This window comes from Mixophyes fleayi, chromosome 1, assembly GCF_038048845.1.
Source record: "Mixophyes fleayi isolate aMixFle1 chromosome 1, aMixFle1.hap1, whole genome shotgun sequence".
Taxonomy (NCBI): Eukaryota; Metazoa; Chordata; class Amphibia; order Anura; family Limnodynastidae; genus Mixophyes; species Mixophyes fleayi.
This window is the reverse complement of record NC_134402.1, coordinates 425,590,116-425,609,209: the sequence shown is the minus strand read 5'-3', so window position 1 is coordinate 425,609,209 and position 19,094 is coordinate 425,590,116. Positions and strand designations below refer to the sequence as shown.

Genomic DNA, 19,094 nt, shown 5'->3' with positions numbered 1-19,094 from the left:
TATGTTAATGGAAATAAAATGCAGGTGGCCCAGAGACCCATCTCAAAGTAGCCCACTATGGAACCAGCCTGGGGGATCAAATGCCCCCCCAGCCCAGCCTGCCCCTGTATACAGGTCTCCAGCGGGACTTTAACTGTGGCCGACTGACTTTTGATTTGAGTTTTATTAACATTTGACTTAAAAAGTAGACAAGTGGACAGTAGTGTTCTGCAACTGTATACATTGCTATGAGATGGAACATATGTTATTTCAACACAGTGTACTTTTATTGTCGCTGTATAGATGATGTCCTGTTGATCTGTCATGATGAATTCTCTTACCTGTTATCCTTGCACGAGCATCTGAACTTGCTGCTTCCGATTGTCTTCACTGTCGATACTGACCATGAAGGGGTCAATTTCTTCAACTTACTATTTTGAGAGTTAATGCCAGTTTGGTACTGATTTTAAGTCAACTAAGTGCAAAACCCACCAGTGTTGAAGAAGGGTATACAGATGACATGTTGTAACAACATAGACCCAGATTAAACAACTCCCTAAGACAGTGGTTCCCAAACTTTTGCAGTTCGCAGCACCCTTAGAGTCTCCATAATTTTTTCAAGGCACCCCTCCAAAATAATTACTGAGCAGTCCCATTTTATAAGTAGTCGAAAAGGCGAAATAAGTATTTAGGTCAGAACAGAAATACTTATTTAGTTGTATGCAAGAATAATACACATAAATCCAAGGGAAAATAATTTATTTATGTATATTTTTTTCAATTATATTTCTGTCAAAGAATAATTTACAGCTAACACACACTGGCCCCCTGCATCCATACACTCTGTGCCCCCTGCATTCACACAATCTGAGCCCCTCTGCATGCACACAATCTGAGCCCCTCTGCATCCACACACTCTGTGCCCCCTACATCCACACACTCAGTGCCCCCTGCATATACACACACTGTGCCCCCTGCATCCACACACACTGTGCCCCCTGCATCCACACACTCATCCACACACTCAGTGCCCCCTACATCCACACACTCAGTGCCCCCTACATCCACCCACTCAGTGCCCCCTGCATCCACACACACTGTGCCCCCTCAGCATCTGTGCTCTGCCCCCACGCTCTGCCCTCTCAGCATCTGCGCTCTGCCCCCTCAGCCTCCGCGCTCTGCCCCCTCAGCCTCTGCGCTCTGCCCCCTCAGCCTCTGCGCTCTGCCCCCTCTGCCTCTGCGCTCTGCCCCCTCAGCCTCTGTGCTCTGCCCTCTGCCCCCTCAGCCTCTGCCCTCTGCCCCTTGCTGTGCCCCCTCCGTATCCCGCCGTGGACAGGAAGAAGAAAAACCCCCCCAAAAAACTACTTACCAATACGGCGGCGCCCGGGACCCAGCATCCTCCACCTTCCGCACTTCACACCCCCGGCATTCAGTGAGAAACGAGGAAGGAGGAGGATGCTGGGTTCCGGGCGCCGCCGGATTGGTAAGTAGTTTTTTTGGCGTTTTTCCTTTTTCTTTCCTCTTCTTCTTCCTGTCCACGGCACCCCTGTGACAGCGCCGCGGCTCCAAGGGGTGCTAACCATGCTAACCTTTAAAATGCTGAGGTGTGAATTGTGAATACATTTGTATACCAAGTCTAGGGTGTGCCTACATGTACACTTGTGTCATAGATCCTGGAGGGGTTAAGTGTTAACCCTTAGATTGCTGGTGTGTGCTTTGCTAACCTGTGAGTAGGGGTCCTAATGTCCTTATTCAATAGGTGGTGGAAAAACCGAAGTGGGTGTGGTTGTGTGAGCACTGCTTGGGGGCGATTCGGCAAATCTGTAACCTGTGCGATAGGTGAGAGGAAGATTGAGTGTAACCCCATAAAGTAAACACTTCCAAGTTACAAGTGTGCAGAGTGCGGTTTGTGACTGGTTAATGTAGTTAGGAGAGGGCTCCTGATGGAATAGAGGTAATAGATTGTTTGACCATGTCAATATATAATAAGATATTAAATCAGGGAGTGGCTAGAGATGGCTATTCCTAACACTATTCATCTATCTATCTATCTATCTATCTATCTATCTATCTATCTATCTATCTATCTATCTGTCTATCTATTTCACATCTATCTATCTATCTATCTATCTATCTATCTATCTATCTATCTCATAATCTATCTATCTATTTCATATCTATCTATCTCATATCTATCTATCTATCTATCTATCTATTTCATATCTATCTATCTCATATCTATCTATCTATCTATCTATTTCATATCTATCTATCTATCTATCTATCTATGTATCTATCTATTTCATATCTATCTATCTATCTATCTATCTATCTATTTCACATCTATCTATCTATCTATCTATCTATCTATCTCATAATCTATCTATCTATCTATCTATTTCATATCTATCTATCTCATATCTATCTATCTATCTATCTATCTATTTCATATCTATCTATCTATCTATATATCTATGTATCTATGTATCTATCTATTTCATATCTGTCTATCTATCTATGTATCTATGTATCTATCTATTTCATATTTATCTATCTATCTATCTATCTAGGGCCCTCTTACTTCTTTGTCTGTCTGTATTACTCAGTATTGTAAAACGCTATGGAATATGCTGGCGCTATATAAATAAATGATGATGATGATTTGTTTCCATGGAATTACTTATCAGAAGAGTTTGGGAATTACTATTTTCCATACTTGCTATCTCTCCCGGAATGTCCGTGAGACTCCCAAAATCCGGGTCAGTCCTCCGGACTCCCGGAAGAGCAGGCAAGTCTCCCGCAATTCTCTGGGAAAGATAACGTGATTCACGTCATTTTGGCCCCGCGCCTTGCAACAAAATGGCATTTCCGTCACAGGGGCGGTGCCAAAATAACGCAAGTGACCACGCCCCGCCCCTTCCCAACCTCTACTCACACCCCCCAGTCCTGGATCTCCCGGACTTCAGTGTCTGAAAGTAGACAAGTATGCTATTTTCTATATAATTTTTTTTCAAATAATTAGAACCATCGCAGCTAAAATATATTACATTACATTGAAAATGACCTATCTCCCCTATCTCGTGCCCCTGGTATTCCTCTCCTCATTACATTGTTTACCAGTGACTATAGGAGGAAGCACTTCTGTACGTATGACAATTTCACAGACAGAAGATATCCCTGTATTGTTGTCTCCTGCGTATGGAACTCTTCTGCAGATAGGTTTACAGATAAGAGATATCTTTTGTCTGAGCACCTTTTCTATTATCAAATGTACTGAGCGGGTATATGTCTGTAAGCAGCATGGAATAGAACACTACGTAAAACAGTTGGAAGTTCCTGGCTCGTCTCATTGGCTCAAGAACTTGAACGATCATAAAAAAATGAGCAAATTAGGACATGAAAGTAGAACAAATAAAATAGACAGTGGCTGATAAACAGAAACAGAGAGTTGTTATAAGTTAGGTCCAGGATGGAAGTAGAGGAAGTTATTGTAGTAAAGATCTGAACTAACAGGAAACCTCAGAGGGACACTACACAATAACACAACTTTATAAATGACTGGTAAAACATAGTTATTATATAGCTGTTAATTAACACAAGTTTAATGAAAAGTAATGGCCTGCTGTACAGCTAAAGATGTTTTGCATCAAAGGAAGTATAACTCCTAAATCTCCATCTTTTGACCCAAGAGCCCTTGCTTGGAAATTTATACTGTGGAGGTGGTTCCTATATTCAGTATAATTGTATCCTATGCTATTATGGATTTCAGGGCTCTGTGTTGTGTGCTGTAAGGTATCGGACATTTAATGAGATTATCCCCAGAAGCTTGCCAGTTGGTGTGAAAATGTGGGATCAAATGTGAATCTATTTATATTAATTGTATATATTTCACATTTTCCAGTGGTATGGATATCAAGAGATGGGTGAGCAACAACCCACTGACTCCAACAGTAGTTATAAAACACAACTTTCATTAAAAAGTTAAAACAGGTTATGGGTCTCTGTGTAACTAATCACAACTTAATCTAACCACAGCAGAGTGTACGGAGTTAAAAACTATTGACCATACATTAAAGGGGATATTCAGTGTGTAATTCTAATATATTATGTATACAAAATCTTATCAGTTAGCGAAGGTTTGTGAAAATATTCTACTAACTACAACCTTTAGGCAACATCTCTTCTAGTTATTATTGGCTCAAATAACAAGTAAAGATGAGCCAGCACTCAAAATATCTGGTCTATTTATCAAATGGCGAAAAGCCTTAGATCAGGCATGATCAACCGGTGGCTTTCCAGGTGTTGTGATACTACAAGTTCCAGCATTCCAAGCCAGCTATCGGCTGGCTATCTACTGCCAAAGCATGCTGGGGCTTGTAGATTCACAACGGAGGAGACCACAGATTGGCCGGGTCTGCCTTAAATGTAAAGGAGGTTTTGTCAGATTTAGGACTTTTCCCTATTTATCTGAGCACCCAGGCTGGTAAAGACTATCACCGGCTACCGACGCCCCTGGAACCTCTGGCAAAGCTTCCCCATGCAAGGCATGGGTAAGCCTATTTATCATGGACAACTGCCATCCTTCTATACTGCAATCCCATTATGGTGAGAGCCGGAGATACGAATCTGGAACTGCCAGGTGAGCAGTAAGGCTGCTCTTACCACTGTCAGCCAGTATCACCGGGGAGCTGGGCATCACTCAGCTGCCCGGGCAACCTTCTATTGATAAACTGTGAGTTAGAAGATTTTTCTATCACTATCACAGGCAGCGACAGTGAATCTTCAGTATCATAGGGTCTTGATAAAGAGATCCCTAAGTCTGGTGGCAATAAAACACTAGTGACACCGCATGTCAAAAGTGATGGAGAACACAATGACCCCCTTGAATACACTTGAAGTGAAAGCAAGTAAATGGAACATACAGCAGATAAAAACCACTGCGCCACTGCCACCCCGACTGCTAGATCAAGTGGGCACGGGGGGCTTTTGAACCATTAAATTCCAGCCTGATACCAATTTACATTCTTTCACTGGGGTTAATGCAGGATTTTTATTCCAGTGGGTAAGAGGTCTAATAAATCTGTTTTGAATTATCTGAAACAGTTTTACAAACAAGAGAATAGAAGCATCATTCATTTGCTACACTGACTCCCTAAATGTGTAACTTGAATACTGTGGTTATTGAACTTTATTGAATACAGGGAGCCAGTGATGGGCAACCTGATATGGCTCAGGGTCCACATGGTGTGGCCTCTAACCTTCATAGCCCAGTTTGATACATTTTGCAGCAGTCTGGAACTTTATATAACAAACCTGGTAACATGGGCGATAGCAGCTCAGAACTAGAACTTTGGACCAGTGGATATAAGTCTGTTTCAACCAGGCTATAATTGGGAACGGAATGGCCGAGTCTCATTCAATCCGGGTGAAAACGTACGCTCTACAATGACACAGGCATACATGTGTGGTGTAGAAGGAAGAGACAGGAGCTGGTGTAGTTCAGCAAGTCGCTGCTCATCCTAAAGCTTCGGTGCCAGTAGTGATAGGAAGAATGCACTGCTAGTCCTTCTGCCTCTCTCAACATTTCCTAATGCCCATCTCCGGGTGAATAAGAAGGAAGGGGATTATACAGCAGGTAATAAGAGAAGGTGGTGACAGTATTGTGACAAATAGGAGTTGTCTTAATAACAGAGATATCTTAATACACTGCTGCTGGCTGCTTTGACCCACATCACAGCAAGAAACAGCAATTCCTTACTTAATAGAATGGAAAATGCTGTTCAGTAATTTTGTTGCCAGTACATTTGCTTAGACTATGGCGATGTACTGGCCAAAAACGGGAGATCACTGAAGAAGGGTGTGAAGGGAGGGCGGAAGGGGGCAGGGCTTCACGATTCGCGTAATTTTGGCCCTGCCCCCCCAGTGATGTATGCCTGTTTGAGGACTTTTAACAGTCGTAAAAAGACCCAAAGCAGGCATTATGTCTCTGTTGGCGGGACCAAAATGACGCAAATCACGACGGGCCGCCCCCCTTGCGCCCATACACCCCTCTATGCCGGCAGATGCGGGAGAATTGCCAGCTCTGCCGAGATTCCGGGAGACCTACCCGGAATTCGGGAATCTCCCGAGCATTCCGGGAGAGTTGGCATGTATGTATATAATATTTATAGTCATATTACATGTGCGTACAGACATGTATCCTGTATAGATGTGCATTGTGAGAGGCAGGCTAAGCTCTATTGGCAATTTTACTTAATACATCCCAAATAATAATTGCTTACACACACATGATCATGTCCTACTTGTTTGTTTTGCTATGTAACATAGGTGTTAAGTAAATCAAGATTCTACTTTCCTTTTAGGCACAAGCAATATAATAATAAGAAAAAGAAAAGTAACATGAAATAATTTCTATGCAGCCCGTAGATAGTGCTACTCTGGCCTCAGTTCACCCATAGGACACTAATCTGATAGTAACAACACATTCTCTTCCCTATAGACTGGACTTACATATTGTACAGTTTATAATTCATTTCTGTACATCCTGTTTATAAACCTGATTGAGTGGTGACTGTAAGATGCTCCTCATTGGTGACAATGACAATTCCCTTGTGAGATAAAACGATAAAATCTATGTTTATAAACATTCCGGCTCCTCTTCGTCTAGTTTTTACATATTGTAGTTTTATGTAGCACAGCAGATGTGACAGTAAAACATGTCTTTGCTGTACATTGGTCTATAACCTTTAATGACACATCTCTGCTTGCTGGAGTCAAGCTCCCAGTCACTTACACACTAACTAGCGGAGGCGACACACAGTGTGAATGGGCCTTTTATGAACACACTTTTTATGAGCCTGTTTGGTGAGTGGGAGAATAAAGGGAGGATTACTACATAGATATGCATGGTAGGCTTCACTGCACTGACCCAAAAAGTACAAGAAGACATGACACAGCAGCTCACAAAAGGTGAAATCACCAGTGTGTCGAAATGTTCCCATATAACCTCACACCCTACAGCCATGCATTCCTCCTTCATCGTTTCTATGGAGATTATACAGACAAGAATGGACATATACTCTGCATGACTCTCAGCCAATCGGCAACCGAGCGCATATATAATTTGTTTATCCTCCTTTCCGTTCAGACACAGGTATGCTCTCTGGGGCTAGGTTTGTTGCTGCATGTTCAGCTATGCACACTTGGATAATAATAGTTTGTACATTTCACCTTCCTATTTAAAGGTAAATAGACTATATTATGACTAAGGTTTATGCCATGCTTATGGCCAGTGAATTACGTAAGCAGAGCACATTGTGCACAGAAAGCAACAGAGTAATTTACTTAGTGCAGTGGAAGCACTTACCTATATATACACCAGCACTTACCTATATATACACCAGCACTTACCTATATATCCACCAGGACTTACCTATATATACACCAGCACTTACCTATATATACACCAGCACTTACCTATATATCCACCAGGACTTACCTATATATACACCAGCACTTACCTATATATCCACCAGTATCTGCATATGTGCTGCCCTACGTAAGATAATCCATTGACCAAGGCCAGAAATAGACCCAATCCATGTTTCTTATACTAACCGTAGAGTTACCAGGTCAGCTATCTAACTACATGCACATGAATTACACTTAGGGGAGTGTTGGCAAATTTTAGCCCGGGCAGCAAGACTTGACTCAGTAGCCTATTAGGTACATTTTAAAGGAAAAAAATGCAGGTGGCCCAATGACCCAGTCCAAGGTAGCCCATTATGGGACCGGCCTGGGGGAAAGATGTCCCACTGCCCCCCCAGCCCGGCCTGCTCCAGATTACACTCCTCTCATAGCTGCACTTTGGGGTTAGAATAAGTAATAGAGACAAGATATGGCCGCATGCCTCAACATGTTCCCTTAACGGTCTATTATAAGATATTATTAGGATGGACACAGGCGGTAATAGGCAGAAGCTGTCATACACCAGTAGCTGTCATAACTTTCTCTGTTTCTGTACAGTTCCAGAAATGAAAGCCCAAACCGGCTCCACTGAGCAGGTACCAGATCCCGCGCATGCGATGGCTCCCGACTTTTTATTTTTGCTGACACATGCGTTTCAGTCTCGGACCGAGGGGTCTATTTATGACCTGCATTTTCTCTATATCAATTATCATTTCTTGTTGCAGTGATAAGAATGAATTAAGATAGCTATTTATTAAAATCCTTCAGCAGGGACAGTGGCTCCAATAAGAGCCTGTCCCCGCCACTAGTCTGTAGTAAAGTGATCACAATCGTGATCACATTACTTATAGGCTCTAAGCTGGAATATGTATTGGGTGGGGGGGAGCACAAGGTCTGCTGGAGAGGGGTCCATAGATCCATCTCCTGCAATGCTCTCTCCATAGGATAGAATGGCTAACGCCATCGTCAGATAGCTGGTGGAGTCAGATAGATGTCGGAGTCAGATAGATGTCGGAGTAAGATAGATGTCGGAGTCAGATAGATGTCGGAGTAAGATAGATGTCGGGGTCAGATAGCTGTCGGAGTCAGATAGATGTCAGGGTCAGATAGATGTCGGAGTAAGATAGATGTCGGAGTCAGATAGCCGTCGGAGTCAGATAGATGTCGGAGTCAGATAGATGTCGGAGTCAGATAGATGTCGGAGTCAGATAGATGTCGGAGTAAGATAGCTGTCGGGGTCAGATAGCTGTCGGGGTCAGATAGATGTCGGAGTCAGATAGCTGTCGGAGTCAGATAGCCGTCGGAGTCAGATAGATGTCGGAGTCAGATAGCTGTCGGAGTCAGATAGATGTCGGAGTCAGATAGGTGTCGGAGTCAGATAGCCGTCGGAGTCAGATAGCCGTCGGAGTCAGGTAGCTGTCAGGTTTATAAAGTGGTTCAGACCGCAACCTGCATTGAGAATAATGGAGACTGTGGTATTGTGCGGTAGTTTATGTCTGACCCCAAAGCTTCATCATCTGCCCAATGTCAACAAAAAATACTTATATTGACAAACTTTGGGTCTATTGAATCAAATTTAGGAGACAAAGATCCACAAAGTTGAGCGATGAGTATAAATATCATCATCCGCTACTTATATAGCGCACACACATACACATACATGCACACACACACACATACGAGCACACACGCGCACACACATACACACACACACATACACACAAACACATACATACGCACATTCACACATACACACACACATACATACACACACACGCACACACGCACAATAATAATAAAATGAAGTGCTAGAACTCCCTATGGATGTAATTTCCCTGAATATTTATCACTCTTTCTCTTAACGTGCTCAAGATGTATAAGACCAATCTCTCCTATGAGGCCGTTAACAACAAATATTTGAGCACCGGCATGTTACCTTATATTATTATTCTCTGTATATTGCTTAATGTCATTTCATATATTATTAGAAACTTGGATTTTTACTAATACTTTCCCTTTGCAACACATTGAATGGGGTGACTTTTAATATATACTGAAATCTAACAGCTGTGCAGATGTCAAAGCACTAAATAATGGTATTTTACTGTCTCCCCAGAAAACCCATTTGACCAGAGCTTTACATTTGAGAGCAACTAAAATCAACACAGCTGGTAACCCCTGCAGCAGAAGGGACTCAAACAGTTCACAATGCAACATCCCCATCTATGTTTTAGATTGTAAGCTCCCACAAGCAGCGCTGTCATCTTGCATCAATGTCTATATTTATATTCTAATAGTACTCTCTCACGCTTATAGTTACAGTGTCACAGAATCAATTATTATTATTTATTTTTACTTACAAAGAATATCTCTTTTATAGAACCTACGTATTACACACACTTTACAGAGGGAAGATTTAATCATTCACATCATTCCCCAGTGGAGCTTACAATCTATACTCCCTAAGGCACACCAGTTTTTTTGGTTTTTTTTTAGGGGGGGGGGGGGGAGGGGTTGGAGTGTGGAAATAATCCAGAGGATCCGGAGGGAGGAAGCCCAGGCGGAATAGAACCCATAGCCCTGTGAGGTAGCATTGCTAACCCTTTGTTTTTAGCTAGGATCACTGCACTATCCCCCAAAGAGTTCAAATGTGGGGTCTATTGCCAAAAAAAAACCTAAAATTCAGGAGAGGTCAAACCTGCTCTCCAATAGCTTTTTGCCCATGTGGTGACAACCAAGAATTGTATAACTTTAGGGGCATATTTAACAATAACATTTTTATTCCTTGTCGTAATGATAAGGAATGAAAGATTGTGACCATTTATTAAAAGTGTTCTGCAGAAACAGAGGTCCTTCCAAACACACAAGTATTGAAGTATCTCCTATCTATCTCTAGTGCAAATCACTGAGTTATGTGGCTTAGTGATTAGCACTTCTGCCTCACAGCACTGGGGTTATGAGTTTGATTCCTGATCATGGCCTTATCTGTGTGGAGTTTGTATGTTCTCCCCTGTGTTCCCTCCGGGTGCTCCAGTTTCCTCCCACACTCCAAAAAATATGCTAGTAGGTTAATTTGTTGCTATTATGATTTTAAAGGGAATATGGAATATATCACTGAGGCTAAACATGCAGAGTAAATCAAATCTGCACCAATCATCATCATCTATTTATATAGCACCACTAATTCTGCAGCGCTGTACAGAGAACTCACATCAGTCCCTGCCCCATAGGAGCTTACAGTTTAAATTCCCTAACACACACATACAAACACAGACAGAGAGAGACAGACTAAGGTCAATTTGATAGCAGACTATTAACCTACTAGTATGTTTTTGGAGTGTGGGAGGAAACCCACGCAAACACGGGGAGAACATACAAACTCCACACAGATAAGGCCATGGTCGGGAATCAAACTCATGACCCCAGCACTGTGAGGCAGAAGTGCTAACCACTGAGCCACCGTGCTGCACCAATGAGAAACTAAGAAATTCTTCCATTGGTGTCTGTGTGTGATTTATTGTCACCTTGGAGGAGGAACTAATACAGCGTGACAACGTTCACTTTTACAAGCTAGCATGGTCACTTTGCTTATACAAGCTAGCATGGTCACTTTACTTATACAAGCTAGCATGGTCACTTTACTTATACAAGCTAGCATGGTCACTTTACTTATACAAGCTACCATGGTCACTTTACTTTTACAAGCTAGCATGGTCACTTTGCTTATACAAGCTAGCATGGTCACTTTACTTATACAAGCTAGCATGGTCACTTTACTTATACAAGCTAGCATGGTCACTTTACTTATACAGCTAGCATGGTCACTTTACTTATACAAGCTAGCATGGTCACTTTACTTATACAAGCTAGCATGGTCACTTTACTTATACAAGCTAACATGGTCACTTTGCTTTTGATGTGACCTATAGGTCAACCATCTGACCCAAAGGGCTAGTAACATGGATCTGCAGATAATGGTCTCTACAGACGTGGGTCTCTGGAAACCCAACATCAAAGAAACTGCTGATCTGCTATAAGTCTCCAGAGACAGTGATCTATTTAATTTAAGATTTTCCTACAGACAACATAAATGCAGTAAATACCAATCCAGTATATAATGATATAAAAATAAATGGTTATAATACTAGTAATATTACTACTGCTATTAGTATTAGTACTATTACTACTAATCCTCCTAATAATAATCATAAATATAAATATCTAATACATACATGTATAGCTAGCATTTAATGATTTGTTAGCAGAATTGCATCTGTCTCCATATACAATACTGTATTTACAATGTAACAAAAAACTACTACAATGTAAATAAAAACATGCCAGCTGTAGATTATTACTGTAAAAGCCATCCAGAGCATCTGTAATCATTTGTAGTTATTCTTTATATAAAGTGTAAAAGTAATATGCTAAAATTCTTGCAACGTACAGTTTTTATATAGTAATTATCTATATTCACAAATGAATGCATTAAATTAACATCTGGTAATATAAATCCTAGTGACATTGTAAAAAAGCTGTAACAGACTTCTGAGCACTGTAAGCACACCATGCAATGAATGATATATACTAATATGTTATTAACAAACACTTTCATAACTCGATATTAAAGTACACTACCTTGGATTATCAACAGCAAAGAAATGCAATTTCTTCTGTCCATGGTAAATCAGAGTAAAGTCACAGTGTATAAACCTGTTGCAGGCACTGTAATAGATCCTGGATGCCAGCAGCCAAGCGGAGAGTTAACAGCTCAGGCTTCCTAGATAGATAGCTCTTATATGGGGAGGCAGCAGTGAATGGATAGGGGAGGAGACATGGAGAAGTTTCACAATGACTGCACAAATGTCAGCAGCTCTCCTGCCACCCTCTCTCTGTACTGCTGGACTCAGGCTGGCACATGCAGTGCCCACTCAGGGCAGGAGCTGCGGAATGCAGCCTGCACACAGACACACACAACTGGTATTATTACATCGGTAAAGGACTAATGGGAGCAGGAAGTGTCATCTCTGTATTCCTCTCAGCAGTGGAGACTGATAATCGAATGCAATGTATACACTAAAACATATCAAATTACAGCTGAATTATTCTGCCAAGAAGGTTAAATAAAACAATAATTAGTTATTGTCTAGGAACTTGCCTTGATATTCGTTTGTGTGTATAACCTCTCCTTTATATCCTGTCATTATAAATGTACTTCCTTTCATTCTCTAGTGCAGGGGTCGGGAACCTTTTTGACTAAGAGAGCCATGAAAGCAAAATATTTGGAAATTTATTTCAGTGAGAGCCATATAATATATTTTAAAAGTGAATTCAACTAAATGTCAGTATAAAACGCCTCTGAATTTATTCTTTTAAATAATGTTGTTATAATACTCACCATTAATGCGACTTCTGGTGCTGCATGGATTTGCTGATGTCTTTGTAGTCTGGTTGGTACTTGGTGAGGTTAAGCTTCATGCAAGCGTTGAGACTTTCATCCGTTAAACGTGATCGCAGATTGGACTTGATGTTTTTAAGATGTGAGAATGACTGCTCACATGCATACGTAGATCCAAACATGGTCAACACAGCAATACTCACACGCTGCAGTGTGTGGTATGTGACAGGAAGCGCGTTCCAAGTTTTGAGAATCAGCTGGTCTTCGGGTTGAAGTTTTTTCATTTCTGTCCACATGTGCTTGCTCGCCAACTCCGCTTTCTGTCGTGTGATTCTTTCCAAATCTTCATTCAGTGACTTGAACTTATTCACCCACATGTCTGAGGCCTTCAGGTCAGCCACTTCTGCTTCAAAATCTCTGACGGAGACACCAGCAATGTAACTCAGGTCGGCTGTGTTCAGTGAACACTCGGTTGGATGGGTGATGAACTTAAAAAGACGAGCGTGCTCACGAAATTCTGTAAAGCGTGCTTTGAAGGACTGTAGGAGACTGGATGTGACGCCAGCTAGCTGGTGGAGATCAAAGTTTTGAATGGGCTCACTTGCTGTGCATGCATCTTTAAACTGGCTCAGTTTTTCAAAATGTAGTAAACGACCTGTTTCAAGATCCATAATGAAGAGCTCTAGCTTGTTTTCAAAAGCAAACACAGCTTGTTGAAGGGATAACACTGTATTTCCAATGCCTTGCATTTTCACGTTGAGCTGGTTCAGATGTTCAGTCATATCTACAAGATAGTAAAACTTGAGGAGCCACTCAGTTTCGGCTAGCTCAGGATGCTCGATGCCTTTCATTTCAAGAAAAGTCTGGATTTCATTCAGGCAAGCCGCAAAACGGCTAAGCACCTTCCCTCTTGACAACCAACGCACATTGCTGTGCAAAAGCAGACCAGGATAGTTATTTCCAACTTCATCCAGCAGTGTTTTAAACTGGCGATCATTTAAGGCTCGGGCAGCAATAAAGTTGATCACACGAATGACCAGCGACATCACTTCGCCAAACTGCCCGTCACACATCTGAGCACAAAGTGCCTCCTGGTGTAGAATGCAATGGAAACTTAGGATGGGTCTATTTTCATGTTCACGAAGAAGCGCCACAAATCCTTTGTTTTTCCCCACCATACACGGAGCACCATCAGTACACACTGAGAGAAGTTTATCCATAGGTAGATTTTTTTCTTGAGCAAACTCCATGAAAGACTTGAATAAATCCTCACCTCTTGTGGACCCTTTTATTGCCAGAACAGCAAGACTTTCTTCGCGCAGTGTGTCATCAACAGCATATCTTGCAATCACGCTGAACTGCGACAAATGGCTCACGTCTGTTGACTCATCCAAAGCCAGGGAAAAGAACGGCGCTGCATTTATGTCCTTCACTTGCGTTTCCTCCACTTTGTTTGCCATCATGATGGTACGATCATGAACAGTTCTTGCCGACAGAGGCATGTCTTGTATCCGTTTGATTATCTTGTCTTTGTTCGGAAGATCATCAAAAAGTTCATTGGCTACATCCAGCATGAACGTTTTAGCATACTCGCCATCTGTGAATGGTTTTCCGTTCCTCACTATTGCTAAAGATCCAGCAAAGCTAGCTGAATTATAGTCACCTTGCCGGGTCCATACGCGGAGTTGCTGCTGGCTAGCTTGCACCCTGCTCAGTAGCTCTTGGGCCGCTTTCTTTCTGCTGTCTCCCGCAGGGTATTTTGATGCAAAGGTAGCATGGCGCGTGTCGAAGTGCCGCTTTACATTCGACCGTTTCATCGATGCAATTTTGTCATTGCAAATTAGACACACCGCAGAACCTGCTCTCTCCACAAAGGCGAATTCTTCGGTCCATTCGTCCCGAAATATACGATACTCATCATCTTTTTTTCTTTTCGCCATCTTCTTTGTCGAAGGGTTAGCTTTGAGCTAATGACCAGGGTTGCCAACTATAAAATACAGAATAAGCAACCAATTCGTAAAAAACAAGCCCAAAACAAGCCAAACACAATCCTAAAAAGCCCAAAAACAAGCCCAATATATATTATATATATATATATACACATATACACACACACACATATATATATATATATATATATATATATATATACTTAGGATTTATTGATTATTATTATTTTTTTTTAAATATGCTTTACAATGACCCTCCTCCTTAGTGTCCATTATCCCCTCTGCTCTATTTCACACCCCCGTTCACACTCCATTCATACTTCATTCACACCCCCATTCATACTCTACTCTAGTTCACACCTTTTATACTTTACCTACACTCGATCTTCTCCCCTGCAGAGTACTCCTCCCCGGCTGTCCAGCAGATGAGGAAAAAAAAAAAGCCCAAAAAACCGCGACCCGCGGCAGACAAAAAAAAGCCGCGACAATTGGCAACACTGCTAATGACCGAGCAGACTGATTCAAAAGGGGGCGTTTACCTGTTTACCCAGCAACGGCCAACGTAGGCCAGTATCATCCAATTAAAATAATGGAAAATTGCTCCTACAGCAAACTGCAGCCCTGAACAGGACATGAGCAGTGAAAAATCGATCTGCGAGCCAGATGCAATCATCAAAAGAGCCACACCTGGCTCGCGAGCCATTGGTTCCCGACCCCTGCTCTAGTGTGTAGAATCATGTATCGTGATGGATCTTAATACTACAGAAATGATAATAAAAACATTAGAACTTAGTGTGGTATAATATCCAATTTCTATACTGTAAAATATTTCTTCAAACTGTATTTGGTAAATATTATTATCATTTATTTACCATATTATGCAGATAATATTTAGCCTTGTACATCAGTCCCTGACCCGTTGGAGCTTGCAGTCCTGGGGTCTATTTAGTAAGATTTCCATGACTAGATTTTCTATTGCTACATTTCAGAGACAGAAAAGATTTTAATGCGCAATTTATTTTAAAAAATTATCATCGGATTGGCTGTGCGATGTTCAGCTCCTTGGTGATAATGGCTGACAGCGTTAATAGAAGTCTTACCGCCAAGCCAGTCCTGGGACCCTGTGCTCACGCTGGCTCAGGCACGCGAACTATAACTGGAAGCCCAGATGGACTTATTCAGTAATACAGAGATTATCTGCTCACAGCACTGGGGGCCTGAAATTGATTCCCGACCAGGGCTCTATATGTGTGAAGATTGGGGACCTCATTTAGAGTCGGACGCAAAGTCCGTTTAAGAAGTGTAGGAGTGGGAGTGTGCCGCAGCTTGGTAGGTAGGGTATTACGAGTGGGAAGCAACCCCAGTCGCGTCCCACATGTAATACCCTGCCAAGCTGCGACCAGTTCCTGCAGCTAGCTAACCACTTGAGCCACCTAATTCCTGTCGCACAGCTTTAGCCCTATTTTGACGTGTGTTGTGTCTGCGCCTCACTACGACTAGGATGTATTTACATGGTCACGCCTTCACAATTCTGCGTTCCGCCCATTCTCTCGCGGTGAGACACAGGCTGTCGCAAGTATTACTTGCGTACAAGATGCAGGCGGATATGGTGCTTTCTGCACATGCGTGATAGTGTTTTTTTGTTGGATGCGCCTAAAACGGACTTTGTGTCCGACTCTAAATGAGGTCCTGTATGTTCTCCCCATGTTTGGGTGAGTTTCCTCCCATGCTACAGATAAAAGACATACTGATAGAGTAATTGGCTGCTGATTAAAATGCACCCTACTATATAAATGTGCGTCAGGAAACTTAGACTGGGTACACACTACAGGATTTTCAGCTGATTATTGGGCCAATCACACGATCAAAAAAATCAAACGACCGTTCGGCCTGACATTGCATTAATATATAAGCTCCAATGATAAACGTTGCATGATTATCGTTCCAAAGCACATCGAACTAAAAATCTTGTTCAACGATGTAGTGTTGTCGTTCTATTTCTGTCATGTGTACGCACTCACGACCAGCAGTGTAGACTTATCGTCATATTGTTTACAGAGTCATGGCTATGACAGATAAGGAGCACAGATCTCATCATCATCATCATTTATTTATATAGCGCCACTAATTCCGTAGCGCTGTACAGAGAACTCACTCACATCAGTCAATGCCCCATTGGCGCTTACAGTCTAAATTCCTTAACAACACACACGCAGACTACTAGAGTCAATTTGTTAGTAGCCAATTAACCTACCAGTATGTTTTTGGAGTGTGGGAGGAAACCGGAGCACCCGGAGAAAACCCACGCAAACACAGATAGAACATACAAACTCCTCACAGAGGTCGGAAATTGAACTCATGACCCCAGTGCTGTAAGGCAGAAGTGCTAACCATTTAGCCACCGTACTGCAGATCTGAAGGTAAATTTAGTAAAACGTGTTCACAGGAATCGGCATGCTTATAGGGACTTTATTTTTATCAATTGCTGGTAAAATAGGTAAGGATATCGCATCGGGATAAATTTTCTGTATTGTGTACCCAGTCTGTGAGCTCCAATCGGACAGGGACTGATGTAAATTACTGTACAGTGCTGTAAAAATAATAATAAATAGTAATGTAAAGGAAGGAGGCCCTCTGGTAACAGTACAACGTTTTGAGATCACAGTAAGTCAGTAAACATGTCATGCTGGGGATTGTAGTGCACCAAGGTCCATTTATACAGTACTGTGTGTGTGGTGGTTACATGCACCTTCTCTGCAGCAAGAATTTTAGAATGTTGAAGGTTATACAGGTAACAGAACTTGTGGAGACTTTTTATGTCCTTTTAACTTTACAGTAGGGTTTTAGTGACTCCTTATCATATACTGGTTTCAGTTTGAAACAGAAGTAGTTCCATGTGTGAGGTGCCAGGGAATAAAGCCAAGACCTGCCCATCGTATATATAAATGTGTTATAAATTATTATTATTGTTGGAGACTTGTAATCACACAGGGCTCCGCAGTGCCGAACAGCCCAGATATCAGGGCACAAATGAAACAGGCCTATATGAGGTGGAAAAAATAAATTCAGACATGAAATAAATTTATGAGAAGAGAGCTTACAATCTAGAGGGAAAAGGGCAGAGATGAGAGGAGTGAGTGTGGTTCAGAGTGGAGACTGGCACCGTGTTATCAGGTGCACATTTATAAGTAACTGTGCAATATATATATATGTAAAAATACACCCTTAATTCAGGAGTCTATATTAGATTACAAGTCCAGTTAGTAACCATAGAAACCAAACAAGCAAATTAGTAAACCTGGGTCAGGGGACTATACAGCCAGTGTCTACTGACCCCGACACTGATCTAAAACATGTAGTTATCTCATTTGCAACTTGCAATTACATAAGAAAAATTAATAATGAACCAAAATATGCAACAAGAACAATGCCTGATAACAATTCTTCTAAAGTTTTACATAGAAATAAATGTATCATGTCTGAATACATTTTACTTAACATTATGACCTCACAGACTCATGTCAATCTCTTCATGTCCTCCCACTACATATATATGGTCATAGGCAAACCAAGGGTTTTTTTCTAGTGCCTGGAAACCCCCTCCAAGCCTGAGGCACTGTATAGTTGAGGTGGCTGGACCCTGCCCCAGCTTCACTAGGCTCTGCTTGAAAAGAGAGAGCTTCGTGCACCTAACAGTAGTGTACGCAGCATTGCCCATGCGTTTGCCCCTGATGGTCAGGGCTGCCAAGAAGAATTCAGGGCCCGGGTACAACAAATTCATGGGGCCCCCCTCATAGTCAAATAAGCCCAAAAATTTTTTTGCGCCGCCATAAGGCGGCCCAAAAAAATTTAGAAGTATGGTCATGCATTCAGGGGCGTAGCTAGCCAAACGGCGGTGCAAAAATTTTGGGAGGTGTGGTCATGCATTTTGGGGCGTGGCAAACGTGCCATTGGGGCGTGGCTAACATAAAAACCACTAGGCTCTCAATTCGCTGGAGCGTCACATATGTTCAAGCACTCCTGACTTTCAGGACATCTACCACCACAGTGTAGTATACAAACAATGCAGTGTGTACACAAACAGTTCAGTCTTGGCCTACACCTTACATTGGGCACAACATTCACCAAAAATTGGTATTGTCCCTACTAGAATCACAACATTTCACACACTGTGCTGCTCTCTCCTACCTGTTCTTCTCACTTTCTCCACCTGTGGCTGCTGGTTTCTTTAGTTGTGGCTTGTCCGGATCCAGAAATGTTGAAGGACCTATTTTGAAAAAAAAATGGCTACATTTAGAAAA

At 42.0% G+C, this 19,094-nt stretch overlaps 2 protein-coding genes across 2 annotated transcripts in view; both read right to left on the bottom strand.

Moving 5' to 3' along the window:
- Positions 1–12,240, bottom strand: part of ITGA2 (integrin subunit alpha 2) — a 117,248-nt gene extending 105,008 nt beyond the window's left edge. The window contains exon 1 of the mRNA XM_075183960.1: positions 12,085–12,240. Within this exon, the coding sequence (XP_075040061.1) occupies positions 12,085–12,127 (43 nt within the window). The 5' untranslated portion in view covers positions 12,128–12,240. The remainder of the gene's footprint in view (positions 1–12,084) is intronic.
- A 606-nt stretch (positions 12,241–12,846) lies between these two features.
- On the bottom strand, positions 12,847–14,784 carry LOC142159380 (protein FAM200C-like). The gene has a single exon (XM_075214263.1). It carries the CDS (start codon positions 14,782–14,784, stop codon positions 12,847–12,849), a length of 1,938 nt encoding a protein of 645 aa, XP_075070364.1.
- Positions 14,785–19,094: the final 4,310 nt, after the last annotated feature.